A 25,025-nucleotide genomic window follows, 5' to 3' on the forward strand; every position below is an offset into this window, starting at 1 on the left:
GCTGCGCTTCTGAAACGGTCATTTAGCACACTCCTGGTATCTAATTCATCTAACAATCCAATGTTTAATTAGTTATCTTAGTGTTTTTAAACTTTAAAAAAATATTTTTATTAATTTCAGAGAGGAAGGGAGAGGGAGAGAGAGATAGAAACATCAATGATGAGAATCATTGATTGGCTGCCTCCTGCACAACCCCCAGTGGGGATCAAGCCCACAACCTGGGCATGTGCCCTGACCAGGAATCGAATAGTGTGACCCCTTGGTTCTTTCATAGGTTGGCGCTCAACCACCGAGCCACACCGGATGGGCTCACCTTTTAACATGTTTACTATGCGACCTCAGTTATCTGAAGTGTGTAGGGAACACACAGAGTACTAAATATCTGACTCTGCCGAGGATGTGTCCCATTAAGTCCCAACGCATTAAAAAAGGTGCACTTTCATTCCGGACGGAAACCTAGAACACACAGTATGTCCAATATGTGATTTCCTATCTCCTGAATCAGAACATTTAATGTATAACTGAACCTTTCATCCTTATGAGCATTAACTATTGTGCTTGGCTGTGATACTGTGGCCCCAGAGCGTTCTGGGGGGCCGGGGGCTTTCTGCTGCCAGTTGCTGTGTTGCTGCTCTGCCTGCTTTGGGAGCTCCCTGTTACTCCTTTATTCTCATCTGCTATCAGTTACTTCTAGTAGCAAACCCCATTCCACAGCTACCTGTCATCCCCTGTGGACTTGGAAACCCTAAGAAATGAAGCTTGTAAGGTATAAAAATAGTGCGACTAGTGGAGAGTGAGGAAGGACGGGGGTTCTCCTCTAAGGAGACTGTGATCTTTAGAACTTAAATGTTGTTTGGTCTGCACGGCAGTGACTCTGCTTGCTGTATTCACGACTAGGTTCCCAACTGGCAAAGTTGCTCGGTACATGTGGTTCTGGATATGAGAATGAATTGAGCTGAACTTTAACTGAGCCCTTCACATGCCAGAAATAGAAGATAGTACATACATTTAAATTTTGTCATAATTTTATCAAATCTTCTTATCGTAAAAATTCACATTCGCACCCAAGTAATACTGAAAGAAGAAATCTTTATACTATCATTCAAAAGATTTCTAAAGGTGAAGTTCACGTAACATAAAATTAACCATTTTAATGGCATTTAGTACATTCACAATGTTATGCAACCACCACCTCTACCTTGTTCTGAACTGTTTTAATGACACCAGAACAAAACTCCTCTATCCCCTTCCCTCTGGCCCCTGGCAACCACACATCTACTCTCTGCCTCCGTGGATTCTCCTGTTTTGGATGTTTTATATAAACGGAATCATGCAATATGTGGCATTTTGTATTTGGCTTTTTGTAGCACAAAAACAAAACAAAACAAAACACCCAAAAGACTAGTAACTAATAAATTATACATTTACATACAAGTGAGACTTGGACCTGTAGTAAAAATGCTACGAATGAATATACTTATTGGAGAATAATTACATTTACCTGCAATGGGTGGCCCCACAGTCATGGGTATAGACATGAATCCGAGCAGAAATCCAATTGCTTGGGAAACATCCTGGGCACCAACTAACTCAAAGGCAATGGGGGCCATAATTGAAATGAAGCATCCATCGAAGAGGCCCATGATGAGGCAGACGGCGATGAGGGCCCCAAAGACACTGCACAAGGGAATCATCATGGACATCAGACCAATGAAGACGAAGGAGAGCACCTAGGACAGACACCACATGTCAACTCTGCGGCCAGGAAAAGTGAATTCTGCCATCACTGAGCAATATGTTTAGAACTTTTAAGAAGTTACTGCTTAGTCGCTCACCCCCCACAGCCCCATTCACCTTGATTTTATATACATTATCAACTTCCGTAATCAACTCCCTGAGTTCCCCTAGCACTTTCTCAGTATTTCCATTAAGGCAGTAATTTTCAACCTTGTCCATCTCATGGCACACATAAACTAATTACTAAAATTCAGTGGCACACCAAAAAAAATTTTTTTTGACAAAAAATAGGTATAATTTTGATTCATTCACACAAATGCCCATTGTTGTGTTGGCTGTTGTCATTTTTGTTGTTGTTAATCCTCACCCGAGGATATTTTTCCAGATTTTTTTAGAGAGAGTGAAAGGAATGGGGAGAGACAGAGAGAAACATCGTTGTGAGAGAGACACATCAATTGGTTGCCTCCCACACATGTCCCGACTGGCACTGGGAATTGAGCCTGCAACTAAGGTATGTGTCCTCGACTGGAATTAAACCCTCAACCCTTCAGTCCACGGGCCAACACTCTATCCAAACTGGCTAGGGGCTGTTGTCATTTTTTTATTTGACAGTCTAAGTGAAAGGAAGTCAGTGCCCTAAGTAGTCAGGTATTACATGTTTCTATTATTATTTTTTTTAAATATGTTTTTATTGACTTGAAAGAGAGAGGAAGGGAGACGAGAGAGAGAGAGAGAGAGAGAGAGAGAGAGAGAGAGAGAGAGAGAGAACATCAATGTGAGAGAGAAACATCATTCGGCTGTCTCCTGCACGTCCTCTACTGGAGACTGAGCCAGCAACCCAGGCATGTGCCCTGACTGGGAAGCCAATGGGCAACCTCTTGTGCATGGCATCATGTTCCACCAACTGAGCCACACCGGTCAGGGCAGGTATTGCATGTTTTAAAAATTCTTGAAAATTACTGTAATAAAGAGACAAGAAGAAAGTAACTATTTTTCCCTCCCAGCCTGTAAGCTCTTTGAAGTCAGAATCTGTACAAGCCACCTTTGAACTAGATATTTACAAGGGTTAAGAATCTTGTACCAGGTCATTGCTCAGTAAATACTAGTTCTTTATGCCATGGCCAGTTTGGCTCAGTGGCTAGAGTGTCAGTCTATGGACTGAAGGGTCCCGGTTCGATTCCAGTCAACGGGCTCCATCCCTAGTAGGGGGCATGCAGGGAGGCAGCCAATCAATGATTCTCTCTCATCATTGATCTTTCTCTCTCTCCCTCTTCCTTCCTCTCTGAAATCAATAAAAATATATTTTAAAAAATAATAAATTAAAAATAAATAAATTACTAGTTATTTGAATATCAGCTCAAATTCATTCATCAAACATTTGATTCTTAGCCCTGGCCAGGTAGCCCAGTCAGTTAGAGTGTTCCAAGACTGCAGGTTCAATTCCTCAGTCATGGCACCTACAAGAATCAACCAATGAATGCATAAATAAGTGGAACAACAAAGACGTTTCTCTGTGTGTGTGTCTCTCTCTCTCTAAAATTTGGTAAAATAATTTATTTTTAATTGTACCTTTGAAATTATATATACTTTATTGTTATTACATAAAAATATTGTTATTTAATAACAGGGACATGCAGGGGTCAACCAATGAATTCGTGAATGGATGGAATAATAGGTTGATATTTCTCCCTCCCTCTCTCCCTCTCTTCTCTTTCTCTCTCCTCTCTAAAATCAATTTTTAAATATTGTTTTAAAAAGAAAAAGCTGAAAGTTTGTCATGCAACAAATGTCCATTAGAGGGCTCCCATGACACTTGAGAACAAGACCGAATGTTCTGCTAAATGTTTGACAAGGATATCCACAATTAGGTAATAATAAAAGGGGGTACAATAAATACGTTTAAAAGTAGCACTGTCCCACACCTCCTTCTAGCTGTATGAGCAGACCCCGTCCTGTGGCAGTCCGCCGGGACCTATACAGACACCCACAGTGAGGTGGCCTCTCTGTCTCAGCGTTCACCTCTACGTGGAAATGACATTACCTTTCTCAAAGGGCAGGGGCGAAGAGTAAAGGAGATACTTCATCGTGGAAATGCTCAACGTGTGGTGGTTGGTATTACTTCACATCAATTAACGGAAGTTCTTTTGTGTGTGTAACATACCACTGAGTGAGCCCTGCCTCCCAGCGCCCCTATGGATGAGTGATGTCCACAGTGTCCTGTCCTCAACAGCCCTGCTCAGCTCCTGTAGACTCCTGCCTGTGGCTTCTTTTATGGAGTGAACCCATCTCATAGTTGTTCGTCCTCTTCATGCTGCCTCCTGCTTTTCCCAGCATTGCTGTCTTTTCCAAAGAACCCTGCCTTCTCAGGATGAGCCCAAAGTAGGACAGCTTCCCTTTTGCCATGTTTGCCTCCGGCTATGTTTCAGGCTTAGATTGCTCTAGGGCCCATTTGTCTTTCTGGTGGTCCAGGGTGTCAGTAGAGCTCTCCTCCAGCACCATATTCCAAATGGATTCGTTTTTTTCCTACCAACCTTCTTCCCTGTCCAACTTTTGTATCCACGCATAGTGAATTACTTCATGCCTTTTCCAATCATTTTCCTGTGCCCAAATTCCACCTCTCCTTCAAGGCCCTCCTCCTCAAATACTGCCTCTCCTCTGTATGGTGGGCAGACATGCTCAATCCCCAACCCCAGAGCCCCTTTGTGGCTCTCCTTTTGGGCAAAGTTGTCTACATTTCCATTTATTCAACTGATCATGACCAGGCTTCAAACATTGTTTCCCAGACATAATATACTCCATCACACCTCACCTCTTTGCACATATGGTTTCTTCTGCCGGTCCTTATCTGTCTACTATTCACCCCTTAACACTCTGCCAGCCTAGGAGGCCTGCTCACACCCCCACAAGCGATTCAGATGCTTGGCGTCTATGTTGCTATGGTACCCATCTAGCATACGTATATTCCACTGTGCTATTACACTTATCGGTCTTCCCATGATACCATTAGCTACTAATTGAGGGTACAGACCATGTTTCATCTGTAGCATATAACACAGTGTCTAGTATGGAGAAGTCACTTAAATACTTGTCAGATGAGGCCCATATGCTCTTAGAATTAGCATTTGTTTAGTGTGTACTCCACAATACCCAGAAGGCAATTTGCAATAAGGAAGCTCAAAAAACAAACATGCACACCCCTGAATTTCACAAGATATTGCAAAAGGCACATGACTATAAAAACTATGCTGAAACCACAATTCCTAGAAAAAGTAATGGGCAAAAAACATTTTGATTTAGTGGAGTTCTATGGCAAAACAAAGAAGGTTGCAGTTTGATCGCCAATTTTTCATACTGAAAACCCAACACTCATAACTGAGTTTGCCCTTGAAAAACTGCTAGTAGAAGTTAGGTTCTAGAAAATATTCCTCATTTTTACAGAAGAATTTGAGCAAACAAATACACATAAGGAGACACTAGGCAATGGAATAGTGTTGCTGGGGGACAGGACTAAAGAGAGTACCTGTAGGTAAACCTTCTTCACGCCAGGCACGTAGTCTGCAATCCGGCCGAAGAGCAGCCGTCCAACTCCCGACGTGATGCCAATGCACATGAGAACCACCTCCTTGTTGGTTTCCTCTTTAAACCTTTCGTTCACATGTTTCACCTGGAGACCAAAGAGAAGAAGCCACACTAACTATGGGAGGAAACGTTGACAGGTCTCGAAGCACTGTACTAATGCCTGTGGGTCTCTACAATGTTATGGAATCTCAGCCCCTGGCAACGTCAAATATTTATCAAAAGAGCTCTGTGAGAACATATGAAGGAAAGCTAACGTGATTTAGTGTGCATGAAAGGGATGAGAATTTTTATGAGGTCTTTTTAAATTTGTCATAAAGGGTTACCAACACAACTTGATAAGTTAACCTCAACCCGTTCGCTAAAGGAAGAGAACAGCCTTTTGAACACAGCACACAACCTTGCCCTCTCTCAAGGTCACCCAAGGACCCAGCACATTATCTCCTCCCCTGAAAGGCAGTTGAGGGACCCACGCTGGAGTTTCAGCTCTGCGAGGAGGGCCTGAACCAAACGAACAGCCCTGGATTAGGTTGTACTGGGGCCTCCAGGATAAAAGCATAAAGTTGTCTACCTGTGAATTTGCCTATTTCTGTGACCTTACGATGCGGAGGCCGTTGAACAGTGTTGAACAGAAAAGCCTCCAGAGAGACTGCTTGGGGTCAAGTCCTGGTTCCGTTCCTTATCAGCCTGTGACCCTGGGTAAGTTCTTACCCACCAGGGCCTCAGTTTCCTTGCTGGTCAATGGAGGTAGCAATAGTACTTTAAGGGGGCAGCTATAATTATTAAATATCTGTAGGAAGCATTAGAAGAGTGCCTGGCACACAGCTAATAATGATCGGATATTAATTTTAGCCTCATTATTTTAAAGGGGCCTTTCCTTTCCTTTACAGTCTACTTGGAACAATGACTGTAAGCCAGCAGCCTGACAATGTTGAAGAAGGCAGGTGTTATACTGGGTGACAACATGCAGCTCAGCACCCACCGTGAGCTTTGCTCCCACAGCCAGAGTTTAACAGCTTCACAGTTTGCCCCACCTTTCTTAGCATTTCCATTTTCTTCATGATCATCCATCTGTGCTCACAACAAGGAGAAAAAGCACACTGTACTCCTACTGAGAGGTTAGAACAAACACAGACAGCTGTTTCAAACAGCCAGCCTCGCGGTGCCCCTGCACCAAACACTGGCCTGAATTCTAGAAGCCTGCAGAGCAGATTTCCCAACGCACACGTTATAAGTTAGTTCAAAGGCCCAGATGGTTCCCATGCGGCACTGGCAGGCTTCCCGGATGACAGCTCCTTCAGAGACGTCCAGTTCGCATTTGTTAGCCACGTGGTTCTGCACATCTGTCTCTTCCCTTTCAAAACTGGTAACTGTTCTCCTAACTTCTGTGTTTTCACTGGTCCAGAATAATCCTCCTAAATATGGTTCAATCTCATCAATCCCTTATTCACTAGTTGCCTGATGCCTACATTTATACTCCTTAGTTTAGCATTAAAAGCCCTTCTTGACCTGTCACCAATCCATCTTTGTACCTTTATTACCTACCAGCCCTGGACTCAGAGGTAGAGTAAATACCCAAATGCCAGCAGGACTCAAGCCCAGTGCATAAAACAGACCGCTGGAGAGGGGAGTGTTCCCACAGAAGACCACCGGTGTTGCCAAGCTACCGCCCAGCCCCCTTTTATTTTAAAAAGACAGCAGAAATCTGGACTTTTGTGTGGAAGTGCTGGCACCTTGCTAAATTTAGAACCAACCCCATGATTCAACCCCACCCATGCAAGCCAAACAAAACTTCTGCAAACTGCATCAGGCCAGCTTTGATCTCAGCCCTAACCCATCTGGCCCAGCAGGCTGGGTCCATTCAGTGTCTGACACATTCTTACCTCACTACATTTCTGCTGCCCTTCTACCTTCTTTGACTTTCTAATTTCTATCCATTCTTAAGAGTCTGCTTAATGCCCCCTTTTCTACAAAGCTGCCCTGGATTCCCTCAGCCTCACACCCCCTTCTGTTAACTGCCTAAAGTTTTCACTGGCACCTTAAGTACTGGGTTCCTTCCCAGCCTTTATAGCTTCTAACTCTAAATATACTCGAGTACACTCTTCCTTGTCAAACTGGACATATCCACCTGCCTGTGACAAAAGTACCTCAGGGTCACCATCCCCATGCTGAACTCATCTCCCCTTACAACCTGCCCTCCCTCCATGTCAGTTAACACGACTGCCGTTGGCCCAACTACTCGAGGCAGGAACCTGGTAACTATCCTACCAGTAGATTACTCCCTCCCTCTCTTCAAATCCAACAGTGATTTGACCTCCTAAATCTCTGTCAGACATACTTCCCTTGGCCCACGTTCCTCACAGTGTTTCTTTCTTTGTTTATTTTTTATTTTTGTATTGAGAGGAATAGAGAAATAGAAACATCAATGATGAGAATCATTGATCCGCTGCCTCCTGGATGCCCCCTACTAGGGATCCAGCCCGCAACCAGGGCATGTGCCCTTGAGCAGAATTGAACCCAGGACCCTCCAGTCCACACGCCGACACTCTATCCACTGAGGCCCCGACAGTGTTTCAATTCAGGTTCTTATCACTCCTCACCTAGACCACGACAACAGCCTCCTAACAATGCTTCTTGCTTGAACCCCACTCCTAAATCTCTAGCCTATATTCTCTGAAACCATCAAGTTAAGTTCTCTGCCTAAGATCCGTTTACAGCGCCCATAACCTTCAGGGTAAAGTTCAAACTCTTGGTTTGACAGATAAAGCTTTCCTCCTTTGGTCCTGCAGCCTCACCTGCAGCTGCCTCCTTGTAGTCTCCATGTTAATTAACACTGTGTTGTCCAATATGGCCTGAGCTATTCAGTACTTTAAATGTGGCTAGTCAAACTGAGATGTACTGTCAATGTAAAACACACAGCAAATATAGAAAACTTAGTGGCGGGGGGCACACAAAATATCTCAATAATTTAAAAATATTGATTCCATGTTGAAATAGTATTTTGGCTATATTGATTAAATGAAATATGAAACTGCTTTCATTTTGTTTTTTACTTTTTAACATATGGGGAAGGGTGGGGGAGGTGAAGAAGGGTACAGGGGTGATAAATGGTGATGGAAGGAGACTTGGGGTGGTGAACACACAGTGTACAGATGATGTGTTGTAAAATTGTGCGCTTGAAACTTGTATAATTTTGTTAATCAGTGTCAACTAATAAAGTCAATAAATAGGAAAAAATATGGCTACTAAAAATGTTTAAATTCCATATGTGGCTTGCATTATATTTCTATTGAACAATGTTGGTCTAAGAAATCCACTTGTGGCTGCAAAGGTAAGACAGCTGTCAATAAAGAGCCCCAAACTGTCTTATTCCTCCGAGCCCTTATTACTTCCCATAAGTGAGATATTAGGTAAAGTAGAAAGAGATGGATTCCATCTCAATTCTGAAGAAAAAGAATCACCTGACCTAAAGCAGGTAGGATAGAATTAAGCGTGTTCATTGGTTTTATTTGGAATTGGAATCTAGACTCTACTGTATTAACCCACTTCAGGAAGCACCCAAAGGATCTATTATAACTTTTTAAAATTATTTTTGTTGATTTCAGAGAGAAGGAGGGAGAGGGAGAGATAGAAACATCAATGATGAGAAAGAATCATTGATTGGCTGCCTCCTGTACTCCCCTTACTAGGGATCGAGCTGCAACCCAGACATGTGCCCTGACTGGAAATTAAAACGTGACCTCCTGGTTCATAGGTCGATGCTCAACTACTGAGCCACACTAGCCAGGCTCCCTCCACATTTTTAAGGGGATGGATGGTTTTTGCTTAATGTCTTGTATATAATATTTACGTAATTTATTACATTACAAATATGATAAAAATGTTGGAGCATACAAGGTAAACTACAGGCATACTCTGAGGTATTGTAGGTTCAGTTCCAGGTCACCACAATAAAGCAAGCATCCCAATAAAGTGAGTGAGTAGAAATCTTCTTTGCCTTCAATTTGTAAAAAAATAAAATAAAAACACAGCAACTATAAAAGCAGCGAGTATCATAATAAAGCAAGATATGCCTGTATATATCTTTGGTTAATAGTTCAAAAACAGGGGGAACTGCAAGAGACTTAAAACAAAGATAACTTTCTTTCTTTTCTCTCTCTCTCTCTCTCCCTCCCGCCCTCCCTCCCTAATCCTCACTCGAGGACATTTTCCCATTGATTTTTAGAGAGAGTGGAAGGAAGGGAGAGGGGGGAGAAAGAGAAACATTGATGTGAGAGAGACACATTGATTGACTGCCTCCCACACTCACCCTGACCCAGGCCAGGGTTGAAGCCTGCAACCTAGGTACATGCCCTTGATGGGAATCAAACCTGAGACCTTTCAATCTGAAGGCCAACACTCTAACCACTGAGCAAACCAGCCAGGGCAAAGATAGCTTTATTCCTGACGGTGACTTGAAGTAACAGCTGACTGATGAAGTACCAAGTGCTTCCAGAGGCAGTACTTTTGGGACGCTAGGAAAGCAGGGCCAAAAGAGGCCCCGTAGAGCACTGCAGGATACGGAACTGAAAGACTACAACCGCCTTTGCAGAATGGAAGGGGGAAACGTCAACAATATGTCCCATCCCTTGTTGTTGCAGTTACTATGCACTTGGGAAGAGACACAGATTCCAGGCGTGCAGTCATCAGCTCTGTTCTGTGATGATTTTGGTTCCCCGATCCTCTTGTCCTTCCTCTTCAGATATTTGTCAAACTCGGAAGAGGGGTAGACAACAGGTAGGCATGTGCACTCACTTTGTCTCTAGGAGAATGAAGTCTTTGGGCTGGAGCAGGGGACCTGTATCTTTTACATTTACATGGTACATCCAAAAACATGGCGAAAAATGCTAGACAGTATTTTCAGCGGTTTGGGAATGCAAAATGATTTCTGCAGTTTCCTACTTTTACCAGGTATACTGAGTTCAGAACACTTTCACTCTCTTCTTGCTTTTCACCCCAGAGATTAGCAACCTCAGCTTGTTGCCTCTCATTTGCTTGCAGTTTAATTTCTAAGACTATATCCATCCACCATTTAAAATGCCATTCCATAACTCTCAAAGAGCATTCTGCTTAAATATACATTTTGATTGAACTTGTTGGGGTGACACTGGTTAATAAAATTACTATATAGGCCTCAGGTATGTTAAATACACTTTTTAAAAGGTAAACTCAAAGAAAGGAGCCTGGCCCCTTTAAAAATTAGATGTACATTTGAAAGGGCGTAGACAGCCTGCTAGATGGTTAATGGGTAATCTCAGAATTTGTTGCAAATCAAAACTTTACACTACCCTTTGACTTCAAAGTAAGATGAACAAGTCTTCTAATTGGAATGCGGGTTTGGTTTGTTTCTTCTTTCTTTTTTAAACAACTGTGTTTTCTCTATCTCTGTGTTTGCTAAGAAAAGGGAGTAAATTAAAACAAGTGGGGCATTCCCTTGGAAGTTTTACATGAGCACTGCACCCCAGTGAGGTGATTAAAGGTAGAAGAAAACTAACTCCACAGATTAGGGTACATAAAATTAAGCCCTTTACATCATATAATATTGAAATATGACTTCATGGCCATTAGATAGGTATTGATTAGGTCAGCCGCAAAGTGTCGTTTCAGCTTATTAAATCTGATCAACTGTGCTTTGAGAATAAACAGCTCTAAGAAATGCTTGAAGTAAAAATACAAAATGTCTTTGCCTGCCAGCACTTTTAAGGACTATCACTTTTAGGCACCCCAGTGTCTATTATTAATAAGATTTTCTGTCATGACTACACTTGTGGTGCAGGTATTGACTGCCTCCTCAGCATCTGACCAAATGGAGAGCAGACCTTTGGCCCAACAGAAACTCTAGAAGGCATGGGTAGTTGGTTCTGTTTGTTTTAAACAGCCAGTCTTTCCATTTCATTACGCTGGGTTTCCATGGTGTCTGTAATCACACATGGCACCATTAAGACACGTAAAAACTGGGACAGAGAAAAAAGAGGGAAGAGTTTCCAGAGTGAAGATTATTTAACAACAACGGGGCTTGAAAAAGAAGAGTTCAGAAGGAAGAAAGATGGCTGATGGTGGTCTAATTTTAAAAACATTTTCTAACTGTAAACAATCTTTAAAACCTTATTTTCCCTTAAAAAAAAAACACCCCACAATTCTCCTTAGATTAAAACAAAACAATCCATCCTTGATATAGCATTATTTAGATCAGATTGAGATCTGACAAAATGTCCTACAGTAATTATCAACCCAAACCAATCTGGAGCCCAGCTGGTGTTGCTCAGTGATTGAGCATTGACCCATGAACCAGGAGGTCAGGATTCGATTCCCATTCAGGACACATGCCCAGGTTGTGGGCTCGATCCCCAGTAGAGGGTGTGCAGGAGGCAGCCAATTAATGATTCTCTCTATCATTAATGTTTCTCCCTCTCACTTACTCTCTCTAAAATCAATAAAAACATATTTAAAAAAAATTTGGATTTAGATTCCAGTTCAAATAATCCTAATTGATTTTAGAGAGATGGAGGGAGGATGGGAGTGAGAGAGAGACATCGATTTAGAGAGAGAGAGAGAGAGAGAGAGATTTGCTGTTCCACTTATTTATGCCTTCATGGGTTGATTCTTGTATATGCTCTGACCAGGGATCGAACCCACAACCTTGGCGTATGGAGACAATTCTCTAACCAACTGAACTACCCAGCCAAGGCAGTCCTCAATTTGTGAAATTAAAATGGACTTCATCTTAAAGTAGAAAATAAACCACTAGGATTGTTAGGTAACTTGAAATTATTTAGTGACCCTGATAATAATTTCTGTTATAAACTTCACAAATCATCAAAAACTGTACTAGTCTTGGCCCTGGCCGGTTATCTCAGTTGGTTACAGCATCGTCTCTATATGTCAAGGTTGTGGGCTCGATCTTGAGTCAGGGAACATATAAGAAGCAACCAATAAATTCATAAATAAGTGCAACAAATTGGTATTTCTCCCCCCCCCGCCACCCCTTTCCTCTCTCTTTAAAATCAACCAGTAAATTAAAAAATTAAAAACAAACTGTACTAGTCTTTCCTGGAACAATGAAATTTGTTTAATTTGTTGGGATGTTTTTTCCAAATTATAAGAAAAAGTTTATTTAGAAAGTCACAGAGGTATTAAGATGTAAGCCACAGAAGTGAGCTCAGGAAACTTCTTCCTGGAGCTTAGGAAAAAGAACCCTTCCACTGTTGTCACTTGCGTAGGAAAGGAGGTGGAGAGCGGCTCAGGCATGCTCCAGAGAGAGAGCCGAAATCTGTTGGTTTATTTACATTTTTATTCATTACCCCTAAGCCCAGATGTGATTCTGAACAGTGTCTTTCTTGGAATCTCATTTTTGGCACACCAGATTCACCACTCTCTGACCCTTGATTCCTGGCTAGGTCATTCCATGGATGAACACAATGGAATGCGAATTGTTCAGACAGTGTCTTTCTGAGCAGGAGTTACAAGGCCTCTACTCTGGCCATCGCATTGGCTCCAGAGGGCTCAGCCATGGTCTACAGCACTTTGAAGAAACACAGTGGTTGCAAAGGCTCTGATGTGGCATCATGTGTTTCCGTGTTGGCATTTGTTTTTATTTTTTAAGGATATGCTCTTTTAAACTTACTCCTGGATTTACCTGGTAATAAGTCACCCATGGGCTAAATGTGCATGCACATAAACCGATGTGTGCGTTATGCAGTCAGTAATCAGTAGATGAACTGCATGAATTTGGAAAAGTAGTCCAAAATGAACAAATGCATCCAACAAAAGGCTAGTTCAATTAAACCTAAATTTTGGAATTTTAAAATAAATTTCATATTAAAATAGGAAGGGATAATTTCAGAAAGTATTATTTAAATCACTAGAACTTCACTTATTTAATCACCCCGGCAGGAATGTCAGTAAGCCAGATATTTTGTAAATTATCAAAATTGGTTCCATTTCTTCTTTTTGTTTTTGTATGTGTTTTTATTTTATTTTTCCTTTTTATTGAATTTATTGTGACACTGGTTAACAAAATAATATATGTTTCAGGTGCACAATTCCACAACACATCACCTGTACACTGTATTGTGTTCACTACCCAAATCAAGTCTCCTTCCATCACCATTTATGCCCTCTATACCCTCCCCCACCTCTTTGTCCCCCCACCCCCCTAGCAATAACCACAGTATTTCTTCTTGAACAATGAAAGATGTGTAGACTGGTGGTTTATTGAAAAAAAATTTTTTTTAACTTTTTTTGAGAGAAGCAGAGAAATTGGAGCATTAGTTCTTATTCAGATTCTTAATTTTACCTTTAATGCTAAAGTCTGAACAAAGATTTATCTTCCATAAAAATTTTATCTTCTAACCTCACCTCACTAAAATTCCATCAGACCAGTGATGTTGGCTAAAGAGCGCCTTTACCAAAGCCTCTATCCTCCTTTCTCCTCTGGTCTTTGTAAGACATAGAATATTGAGTCTTTTCTAGTAATTCTAAGAATTATCTCATTGCTGACTCTCTCCTTAGTATCACTTCAAATTAAATTTTTAAAAATCTGGATGAAGATTAAAATCGTTAGGGTTAGGCCAAGATCAGTTTTACTTCCACTGCTGTCATTTCCACATACTTCTGAGATTGTTTACCCCTGTATTTTACCCTTTCTTAAGAATAAGACTATTCTAGAGTTTGGGGGGGGGGGTATGATTAACATTATTTTAAACATGTTCAGTTTTGTCTTGTGATTTTATTTAAAGTGTTTGGGAAGAAAAGGGCCACACTCCTATAGGAAGATAGATAAGAAAATGGAAGGTCTAGGTCTGGATTAAGGCAACTGGCATAGCAGAGAACACTTTTGTGGACAGAGTTGGAAGGCCTACGAGGAGTAGGAAAAAAGAATGTCAAATTATGAGCTCTACTCCTTACTAATTCTAAGATCTTGGGTATCAGTTTCCTGATCTCAAATACTGCACACTGGTTCACAACATGGGTAGTACCACCCCCTGGGTGTATCTTTCCAATACAGTTGTGTCCAAGAATTACGTATTTTAAAATACATATTTTAAACTATTACAGAAGTTCCCATTTTAATTTTTTATTTTAATAAAGTTCACATCACCTTACATTTACCACTTTAACCATTTTGATTTTTTAGCAAGGAAAGGAGGGGGAAGAGAGAGAGAGAGAGAGAGAGAGAGAGGGAGGGAGGGAGAGAGAGAGAGAGAAACATCGATTTGCTGTTCCACACTGTTATTCCACTTATTTATGTATTCATTGATCCTTATATGTGTCCTGACCAGGGATCAAACCCACCACCTTGATGTATTGGTTGACGTGCTAACCACTGAGCTACCTGGCCAGGGCACACTCGAACCATTTTTAAGTGTACAGTTCAGTGGCAATGAAGTACACTCAACTTCCTGTCAATCATCACCATCATTGATTTATAGAACTTTTCATTTTCCCAAACTAAAACTCTGGACAATCAAACAATAACTCATCTCCCCCTTTCCCGAAGCCCTTAGCAACACCCATTCTACTTTCCATATCTATGAATTTGACTACTTTAGGCACCTCATCTAAGTGGAATCATATAGTACTTGATCTTTCGTGTCTGGCTTATTTCACTTATCATGTCTTCAACATCCATCCACATTATAGCATGTGTCCCAAGCATTATCTTTAAAATATATATATATATATATATATATATATATATATATATATATATATATATATATAATTTAAAAAATGCTTTTATTGATTTTTAGAGAGAGAGGAAAGGAGGAGAGAGATGGAAACATCGAGAGGTAAACATCAACACAGATTGCCTGCCTCCTGCACACCCCTGCTGGGGATCAAGCCTGAAACCCGGGCATGTACCCCTAGCCGGGAATTGAACTGGTGACCTCCTGGTGCATAGGTGGACACTCAACCACTGAGCCACACCGGCCGGGCTAAAATATATATTATCTTATTCATAAAATACTTCTTTTACTTCTCCTTTATGTTATAGATAGGCATTGGCTTTTTAAAAAAAAATTATGTGTACAGGTAGGTTTATGATCCAGGAACTTTATTTCAGAAATAAAATAGGAGGCACTGGATCTGACACACTGCTCTAGACATGTGACAGGGTTGTAGAGCTTAAAAAGAAAGAGGTGTGATGGGACACTAGATCTGAATCATCCCAACCCCTGGATTCAGGGTGGCCCTAAGAGCTGAAGAGCAGGAGCAAGGAGGTGCCTGGCAGAGAATTATGAGAAGTCAGGAACATAAAAAGGAAACCATGTGATCACATAAGCAAAGAGAGTTAAGTAGGGACAGGGATGATTGATTTATGTTGTAGCTATTATAATTCTTTTTAAATTCAATAATCAATATATGGCAGCATTTTTAATCCCAGAGATGTGTACATGGGTCTAGAGAGGGACACGGGCCTGTGTTAGTCTACTACTTGCTAGTGTGCTCACCCTCATGCATGCCATTCTCCGGAGGCAGCTGGAAGAAGGTACAAAGCAGAGGAGGTATTATTTTACATCAGCAGGGCTGACTATGCACCTCTTGTCACCCATTTCCACACCTTTAAATTATTCTACATTGAAATCAGAGTAGATAAGCGTACTTTTACTTCTATTATGTAAGCTTTCAACCACACCCTGTCACTAACTATGTGACCAGAGAAATACTCTAAACCAGTTAACTCCTTTCCTTGTAAGACAGATATAAAACTGTTCCTGCTTTTAGGGGTTATATATTGAAGATCAAAGAAAGGACAAACTTGAAGAACATATGGTGTTATGACAATGAAAAGTAGTTACCAGCAGGGAAATTAGTAGACCTCATATTTCAGCAGTTCAACCAAGCTATAGCTCAGCCTGAAAGTGGCCAAAAAATCTTTGCATGCCAGGCACATGCTAGGCGCCGGGGATGGAGCACTGAAGGGGGCTCCGTCCCTGCGCTTGCAACGTGCTCAGTCTACCTTACCTGTTTCTTCTGTATCAGTTCCTGAGGTGTCAGGACACTTCCAACATAAAACTCCCCAATGACTTTTGTAGATAAATCCACACTTTTCACCAGCCTTTCCCGTACTTTCACTGCACACTATACAGTATGAGGGTCTAACAAAAATATGCGACTGCTATATTTCAACTTAAGTTAGAATTAGATCTTTTTAAATATTTGTGGATTTCTTTCTCCCTAGCAAATTTTAAATCCTTTGGTGATTTGGGGCCTCCATCCTAGAGATAATTTTCATGCTTGAATAAATCATGCATCATTTCTAAAAAACTATTGAATTATCTACAAATACTTATTTTTTACTAACTAAATATAATTTGGAACGTGTGACAAACTTCTTCTGCCTTACGAAAAGCAGCAGCTCTGTTTTAGTTTAATTATCGGTAAATGATTAGTTTTCTAGATTTCTTATGTATTATGTCCTGTTCTCCTATCAAGTTCCTATACTCGTATATTACAACTTTAGGCTGACTCTCTATCCACTGAGCCAAACCGGTCAGGGCTATATTACAACTTTAAAAAATACTCAAAAGAAAAAAAAACACCTAACTTGTGTTAATGAGGGTGTTCTGTAGATATTTAACTTCACCATTAATGAGTCACAAGTGGCCAGCGAAGACCCTTATTCATCCAAAGTAGGAGAATGCTGGTGAATACCGCCCAAGGTATAAAACGGATAAATGGGCAAATTTGCACTAACCTGAGTAGTCAAATTGCAGCAGATGTTGAGATCTGCAGGGAAATAAATGCAAGGTTAGAAAAGCAAGAAAAGCATAGACACCATTGAAAACATCTAAAAGAAGTGGGAATAAAGTGGAGGAGAAAAGATGTCCAATCATTCATGTAATAACCACAGGAGAACTGAGCGACAGTAGTGTATTATTAGAAGATATAAGTAGTGAATAAAGTCTCTGAAGAAAAAGCAATGCTTGAGTACTCTGTAGGAATGAATTTTCAACATGCAGATTTTAATACAGGGTGAGGCAAAAGTAGGTTTACCGTTGTTCATATGGAAGACAATAATTAATAAATAGTAACACAAGAATAAACTGTTTTGCATACTCACAACTGTAAACCTACTTTGCCACACTGTATACATTTACGGTTTGGACATTTCCTACGTTGACATTTACTTGGCATAGCAGGCAGGATTCCAAAGAAGCCCACACAGGACCACCTGCAGACCTGGACCCGGTGCTAGACTCCAGCAAGTCCCTTTTTGCCCCACCAGCATTGGGTGAACTTGGGTCACTAGTCTCTCAGAATCCTGGTCCTGCTTTAGGGTCCTGACCTGATTGGAGCTGTTCTTAGAAAACCCTCAAGGTGGACAGCGTTGAAATAATCGAGGGACAAGGAAAAAGATGAGTGGCTGCTTTTAATTGGATTGCTTATTGGGAGCCTGAACAGAATCTTTGCTGGTTAAATGAGAGACTGAACTCTCCCTAGCTCGGAAAGAGAAATGATACTTGCTTCCAAAGTCAGTGGGGTGATGATAGTTGTTTCAGATCCCCAACTCCGAAGTGGCAGAGATGGGCAGTACCAGGCATCCAGGTGGTAATGCAACCAATCCCCGAGAAGCGGGTGCTTCCCAGGCCGACAAGCACTGGACAGTCCGCCTCCCATTTAATATTAAGATGGCCAAGATGAGTCCCCTTTAATATTTCCAAATTAATCTTTTGTGTGCACAATTAGAAAAAGCCAGCTATATTTTCACTGGTCTCTCAAAGTTTCAAAAAGAGGATTTACGTAAATGGATCAACAACCTATGATGTCTTTTAGGTGTCAAACCAATTTTTTGAGGTATTAAAAATGGGTGCCCTTACTTTTAAATGGGGACAGGTCATTTGGAACTTGACATGTCAAGGACAGATATAAATTGTGAATGCTTCAAAAACAAAACTTATATCCAACTGTTCTTTTATAAACTGTGAGTTTTTCTCATGACAACAGGTCTCTGTTTAGGTCTGTCTGTGTCTATATATGTATGCTGTAAAGGTGAGAAAATTTTCCACCTCCAGATGGTATTATTAAAATTAACTTAAAGGCAAGCAGTTGTAAGGATTGGGCATTCTAAAATTATCAGAAATATAGAAACTAACTCAAATGCTTTTCAAGTGCACATGATCTAAGGTTCTCTTTAGTAAATAAGTTAAAGTTTGTTGGTTTAATTAGGACAGACATGGCTTTGAGTTACTGAAATCAAATAAACTATTTCTAATTTACCTGGGTTTACAAAAATAAGGTAATGTTAATAATTGACTCTGACACCAATGAAATATGTTTCTAGAGGTTATAAAATTTCTTCATAAATTTGTCACACCAAATAATGCTAATTGCTTACTTCTTAGTTTTCAATGCAAATTGAGGTTTAAAATCTCAATATATGTAGGAATAACTTTGTAGTGTTCCAGAAGGGCCCCTGGATCACCTCAAAAGATTTGTTTTTATGTTATACTAGAGGCCCGGTGCACAAAATTTGTGCACTGTAGTGGAGGGGCCCTCAACCCAGCCTGTGCCCTCTCGCAGTCCAGGACCCCTCACTCCTTACCGCTCGGCTCGCTGCTCCTTAGCACTGCCACAGAAGCAGAAGAGGCTCCTGCCACCGCCACTGCACTTGCCAGCCATGAGCCTGGCTTCTGGCTGAGCAGAACTCCCCCTGTGGGAGTGCACTGACCATCAGGGGGAAGCTCCTGCATTGAGTGTCTGCCCCCTGGTGGTCAGTGTGCATCATAGCAACTGGTCGTTCTGGTCATTTCACCGTAAAGGTCGCTTAGGCTTTTATTATATAGACTAGAGGCCCGGTGCACAAAAATTTGTGCACTCGGGGGGCGGGGGGGTCCCTCAGCCCGGCCTGTGCCCTCTCGCAGTCTGGGACCCCTCGGGAGATAACGACCTGCTGGCTTAGGCCTGCTCCCGGATGGCAGAGGGCAGGCCCAATCCCTAGGTGCAGCCCCTGGTCGGGCTCAGAGCAGGGCCAATTGGAGAGTTGGGGCGCCTTCCCCTGTCATGCACAGAGCAGGGCAGATTGGGAGGTTGCGATGCCATCCTCAGTCACGCTCAGGGTAGGGCCGATTGGGGGGTTGGGGCACCGCCCCATCACACTCAAGGCAGGGTCGATGGGGAGGTTGCGGCGCCACCCCCTGTCACGCACAGAGCAGGGCCCATCAGGGGGGTTGGGGCTCTGTACCCTGTCATGCACAGAGCAGGGCCAATCAGGGGGTTGGGGCGCTCCCCCCTGTCATGCACAGAGCAGGGCCCATCAGGGGGATTGGGGCTCCATACCCTGTCACGCACAGAGCAGGGTCAATCAAGGGGTTGGGGAGCTCCCCCCTGTCATGCACAGAGCAGGGCCGATCAGGGGGTTGAGGAGCTCCCCCCTGTCACTCACAGAGTAGGGCCGATAGGGGAGTTGGGGCACCGCTCTCTGTCACACTCAGGGCAGGGCGGATCAGGGGGTTGGGGCACCGCCCTCTATCACCCACAGAGCAGGAACAATCGGGGGTTGGGGTGCCGCCACTGTCACACTCAGGGCAGGGCTGATGGGGAGGTTATGGCTCTACCCCATCACACACAGAGCAGGGCCCGTGGGGGGGGGGGGTTGGGGCACTGCACCCTTCACACACAGAGCAGGGCTGATCAGGGGGTTGAGGCGCTGCACCCTGTCACACACAGAGCCGCAGGGCAATCAGAGGGTTGGGGAGCTCCCCCGTATCAGGCACAGAGCAGGGCTGATCAAGGGGTTGGGGCGCCTTCCCCTGTCACGAACAGTGCAGGGCAGATAGGGAGGTTGTGGCCCCGCCCCCTGTCACACACAGAGCCGCAGGGCGATCAGGGGGTTTGGGCGCTGCCCCCTGTCATGCTGATCCCAGTGCTGGGAGGCCTCGTGGCTCTGCTGATCCCGGTGCTGGGAGGCATATTACCCTTTTACTATATAGGATAGAGGCCTGGTGCTTGGATGGGGCCGGCTGGTTTGCCCTGAAGGGTGTCCTGGATCAGGGCGGTGGTCCCCACTGGGGTGCCTGGCCAGCCTGGGTGAGGGGATGAGGGCTATTTTCAGGTCGACTGAAGCTCCCAACTGCTCCTTTTTTTCTTTTTTTTCTTTTTTATTCTGGGCCAGCTTTATCTCTGGCTCCAGCTCTGAGGCTTCTGCTGCTGAAAGAAGGTATCTGGTTTGTTTGGGTTCTATAATCGAAACACTATATAACTCCAGCTCTGAGATCCCGGACTCACTGAAAGCAGGTTTCTGGGGTTTTGTTTAGCTTCTATATTTGTTACAATGTTTCCTAAACTGCAGGCTCAGATGCCGGCAAAGCAGGCGGGGAACGTTGGTTTCCTCCGTCACTGAAGCAAGCAAGCCTCATGTTAGTTTCAAGCTGCCTGGCTGCCGGCCGCCATCTTGGCTGGCAGTTAATTTGCATATCTCGCTGATTAGCCAATGGGAAGGGTAGCGGTCGTACGTCAATTACCATGTTTCTCTTTTATTAGATAGGACTAGAGGCCCGTTGCAGGAAGATTCCTGCAAGAATAGGGCTTCCTCGGGCTGGAGTGAAGCGGAGAAGGGAGCAAAGCTCCCTCCCATCTCCGCCACCTCACTCCCTCCCATCTCCGCCACCTCACTCCCTCCCATCTCCGCCGCCTCACTCCCTCCCATCTCCGCCGCCTCACTCCCTCCCATCTCCGCCACCTCACTCCCTCCCATCTCCGCCGCCTCACTCCCTCCCATCTCCGCCACCTCACTCCCTCCCATCTCTGCCGCTTCGCTCCCTCCCATCTCCGCTGCCTCACTCCCTCCCATCTCCACTGCCTCTCTCCCTCCTGTCTCTGCCGCCTCGCTCCCTCCCGTCTCTGCTGCCTCACTCCCTCCTGTCTCTGCCGCCTCGCTCCCTCCCGTCTCTGCTGCCTCACTCCCTCCTGTCTCTGCTGCCTCACTCCCTCCTGTCTCTGCCGCCTCGCTCCCTCCCGTCTCTGCTGCCTCACTCCCTCCCGTCTCTGCTGCCTCACTCCTTCCTGTCTCTGCCGCCTCGCTCCCTCCCGTCTCTGCTGCCTCACTCCCTCCCATCTCCGCTGCCTCACTCCCTCCCATCTCCGCTGCCTCACTCCCCCCCGTCTCTGCTGCCTCGCTCCCTACAATCTCCACTGCCTCTCTCCCTCCTGTCTCTGCTGCCTCGCTCTCTCCCATCTCCATTGCCTCAGCTCCATTCCCTTCTCCGCTGCTTCGCTCCCTTCTGCAGTGCTTGGCTTCCTTCTACGCTGTCTTCAGTCTTCACTCTGCGCCTGTGTATGCAAATCAACTGCCATCTTTGTTGGGTTAATTTGCATATCGCTCTGACTGGCTGGTGGGCATAGCAGAGGGATGGTCAATTTGCTTGTTTCTCTTTTATTAGTGTAGATTGCATGGGAAGCATTGTAAACTAAGTGATGAAAGAAACTTCTAGGGTGTGTTGCATGGGTAAACAATGGTTGGAAATTACACAAATAGGGCTATGGGAAACCCAAGGCAGCCACTTACTTGGTTCTTCAAAGCTCCTTAAACAACCCCATTTTTTGGTTTTTGCATTCCTTCATGCATCATAGTGTGTTTAAGCTGTGTTTAGGAGAAGGAACTTGGCAGGGCTGACATTATTGAAAGGAGATATCTTACACTATTGCCAAGATCTAATAAAGTCACTCCAAGAAAATGAATAGGTAGCCACTTCCTTTCACAGTGAGCTCCCAGGAGACAAAGACTTCAGATTTTGTTTTTTGGAAAGGATATCAAATAAAAGGAACTCTTCGACCTCTTTAGAAGGGACCTTCTCAGGGGCCTAACTTCAAATGGACATCTACCCTTTTCTCTGACACTCGCCTCCACCTACAACAAATATCGGAGACTCCTCTAGGATGAGAAGCTGCCGGCACCGGAGATGGACCGCTATGCCAAGACAATAAAGCCAGTTTAACTGCTACTGGCAACTTTGAAGAACTGGACTGTCAAATTGGTAAAGCAACCAATCTCTTGACTGGAAAAGGAACCCTATGAGTTGACTTAGGCATATGTAAAGTAAAAAACAATCTCTTTCCTCAATTACATAATTCTCTTTCTACTATGTACACATACATTTTAGGCTATGATAAGCTTCCATTTACTATGTATGGAAATTTTTGGATGTTACACCTGGTTTTGCCACTTGTATAACTGTGAGTTCTGGCAAGCAACTTAAACTTTCTGTGCCTTAGTTCCTTTACCAGTCTAAAAAAAAAAAAAAAAGTGCACTTAAATGTCCTGTACAATCCCTTTCAACTCCTAAATTACTGTAATACCTTTTTTCAGGAATTTGCATATTTTATTTACAAGCTATACTCTTAAGACTGAGGCTTAAGCCCAGGCTGCACCTGGTACCAACCTTGCAACACTGAGCAAGTAGTCTTACCATCCTGTTTAAAAAAAAAAAAAAAGGATGAAACAGGCCAAAATGGAGTCACTTTTGCTAAGCCATATCACCAAACCAAAACTTAATATCCTAATTGCAGTTTCAGCCTCTCCTGGGAGTGGAATTTTAAACCAATCAGTTTGGGATTTCCTAAACACTACTGAGGTAATCTGCCTGTTAAGACTCCCTGCTGTCTCCCAAGGGAAGGTGTCCTTGCCTGAAATAACCCACTCTTCTAACTTCTTAGTCCCACCCTCTTTCTGCCTATAAAAACCTTCCATTTTGTATAACTCATCAGAATGTCCTTCTAGGTGCTAGATGGGATGCTGCCTGATTTATGAATTGCTTAATAAAGCCAACTAGATCTTCAAATTTACTCAGTTGAATTTTTTAACACATCTGGTGACAGCTTCAGAACCAAGTGAACTTCTGATGGCATTCTGGGACAATGAGAAACAGGCACAGCGCCACAAACACAACTTTGAGTTCACTGTCTTTCTCCAAGTATCCTTGCGACATTGGCGAGTCCCTCTGGTTTTTCACACTGCTCTCTGAGTTCAGCTCCAGATCTGAACATCTTTCCTTTCCAGGTCAGGTCAGTTTGAGGTGGAAGACAATTCTACAGGATTTCTGGTACCAACAATTAGCTAATCACACACAACCTTACTATTCGATGTGACAATAAGATGCAACTCTATCATATGACCTATATATTTATGGTTCAAGACAGGGCATTCACACTTGTTGTATTGGCTGTTGTCAATTTTTCATTCGACAATCTAAGGAAAAAGAGGTCAGTGCCCCTGACTAAATAGTCAAGTGTTGCATGTTTAAAAATTCTTCCAGCACACCAATTGAAAGTCCCTGGGTTAAAGGATTGTGCCTGGAGCCAAATGAGTTAGCAGACTCTTTCACCCAGAGCCAAGCACCTAGCCTTTCAGACTGCAAGGAAAGTAGGATGTATTTTTTACTACAAAAAGGTATGAGAAATGAAACTGCATTTTTGTTAAGTGAGAACAATTTTGTTTAAATTAGAATTTCTGATTACAAAGGATAAACTAAATGTATACAAAAAGCTGAAGAGAGAAAGAGAATTTTACCTTGTGGCTAAAAATTAATTATTGTTAAGGATTTTTTAATTAATTTAATATCAATGGTGTATTTATGTAAAATCAAAACTTAATTTTTTCATCTGCTAAAGGTTTTTTTTGAGTAATCTGTTGAAAGCAAATGTCTGTGTTTTATATTATCTTAACCAGGTCTTTGATTACTTAAGAAAACTGAATCTTCTCAATAGTAAGAGTTAACTTTCTGTATTTGTCTTTGTAATATTTTATTGTCACTTTGGTAAAATATATGATGAAATACTTTTTCATAATAATCTGTGACCCTTATTTATTTAGTCAAGTGTCCAAACCTTTTGATATTTTTGACAAAACTCCAAAAATCAAATTCTAAATGAAGTATTTTTGGACTTTAAACTAACTTGGAGATTTCCCAGAGAGCCCCTGAGAGACAGAAGGGAAACTTGCAAGATGAAGGAAACTTTGGTCTAGGTCCAGTGGCTGGTAATGGGCAGCATTCCACCTCTGACCCAATGAAGGACCAGCAGACTCTTCCAACAAAAGAACATAAGGCTTAGAGTGTTCAAACCCCAGCTCTGAGCATAACTCAGTGAGTGACCTTGAACAAGTACAGCTTAGCAGAGTCATTTCCTTAGGTCTAAGTATATAGTTATTTATTACACTTATTACACTCAGCCTTGTGATGGTTATGTGAGATTTTGTGAGCATGCCTGACACGTGATAGAGTCTTGACAAGTGAACCTGAATCTCCCTCCGAGGAAGCCACACAGAGAGAGAAGCTATTCCTAGTTGCCCTGAGCTCCAGGCTTAGTGCAGTATTCCTGCTGGGACCACAACATGAACAGAGGTGCCCTAGCTGGTGAGGTTGAACAGCCACATTCCATTTTGACCCATGAGAGCATTTGGCATTAATCAAAGCTATAAAATATCTCTTGAGGCATTACATGCTCAACTTATTGGCTTGTTTGCCTCAAATTTTCATTTCTAATTAAAAAGTACAACTTGTTTGTTCCCAATTACACCTGGTCTTGGTGTCCACTTAATTACCCTGTTGGCAAGCAAATGAGATCCTTCTATTAGGTTGAAGTTTCTTTTGAGAACAGTTGATTACTATCTGCCATAAAACTGAACACAGGTATCTAATCATGAATTTTTTTTTGAAAACAGGCTAATATAC

At 42.8% G+C, this 25,025-nt stretch overlaps 1 protein-coding gene across 1 annotated transcript in view; it reads right to left on the reverse strand.

Moving 5' to 3' along the window:
• The window catches only part of SLC16A10 (solute carrier family 16 member 10), a 97,929-nt gene that overhangs the window by 7,210 nt on the left and 65,694 nt on the right, over nucleotides 1–25,025 (reverse strand). Inside the window, exons 4-5 of the mRNA XM_059700695.1 lie at nucleotides 5,258–5,401; nucleotides 1,502–1,730 (exon numbers count right to left, since the gene is read on the reverse strand). Coding sequence (XP_059556678.1) covers nucleotides 1,502–1,730; nucleotides 5,258–5,401 — 373 coding nt within the window. The remainder of the gene's footprint in view (nucleotides 1–1,501; nucleotides 1,731–5,257; nucleotides 5,402–25,025) is intronic.

The sequence above is a fragment of the Myotis daubentonii genome, chromosome 6 (assembly GCF_963259705.1).
Source record: "Myotis daubentonii chromosome 6, mMyoDau2.1, whole genome shotgun sequence".
Taxonomy (NCBI): Eukaryota; Metazoa; Chordata; class Mammalia; order Chiroptera; family Vespertilionidae; genus Myotis; species Myotis daubentonii.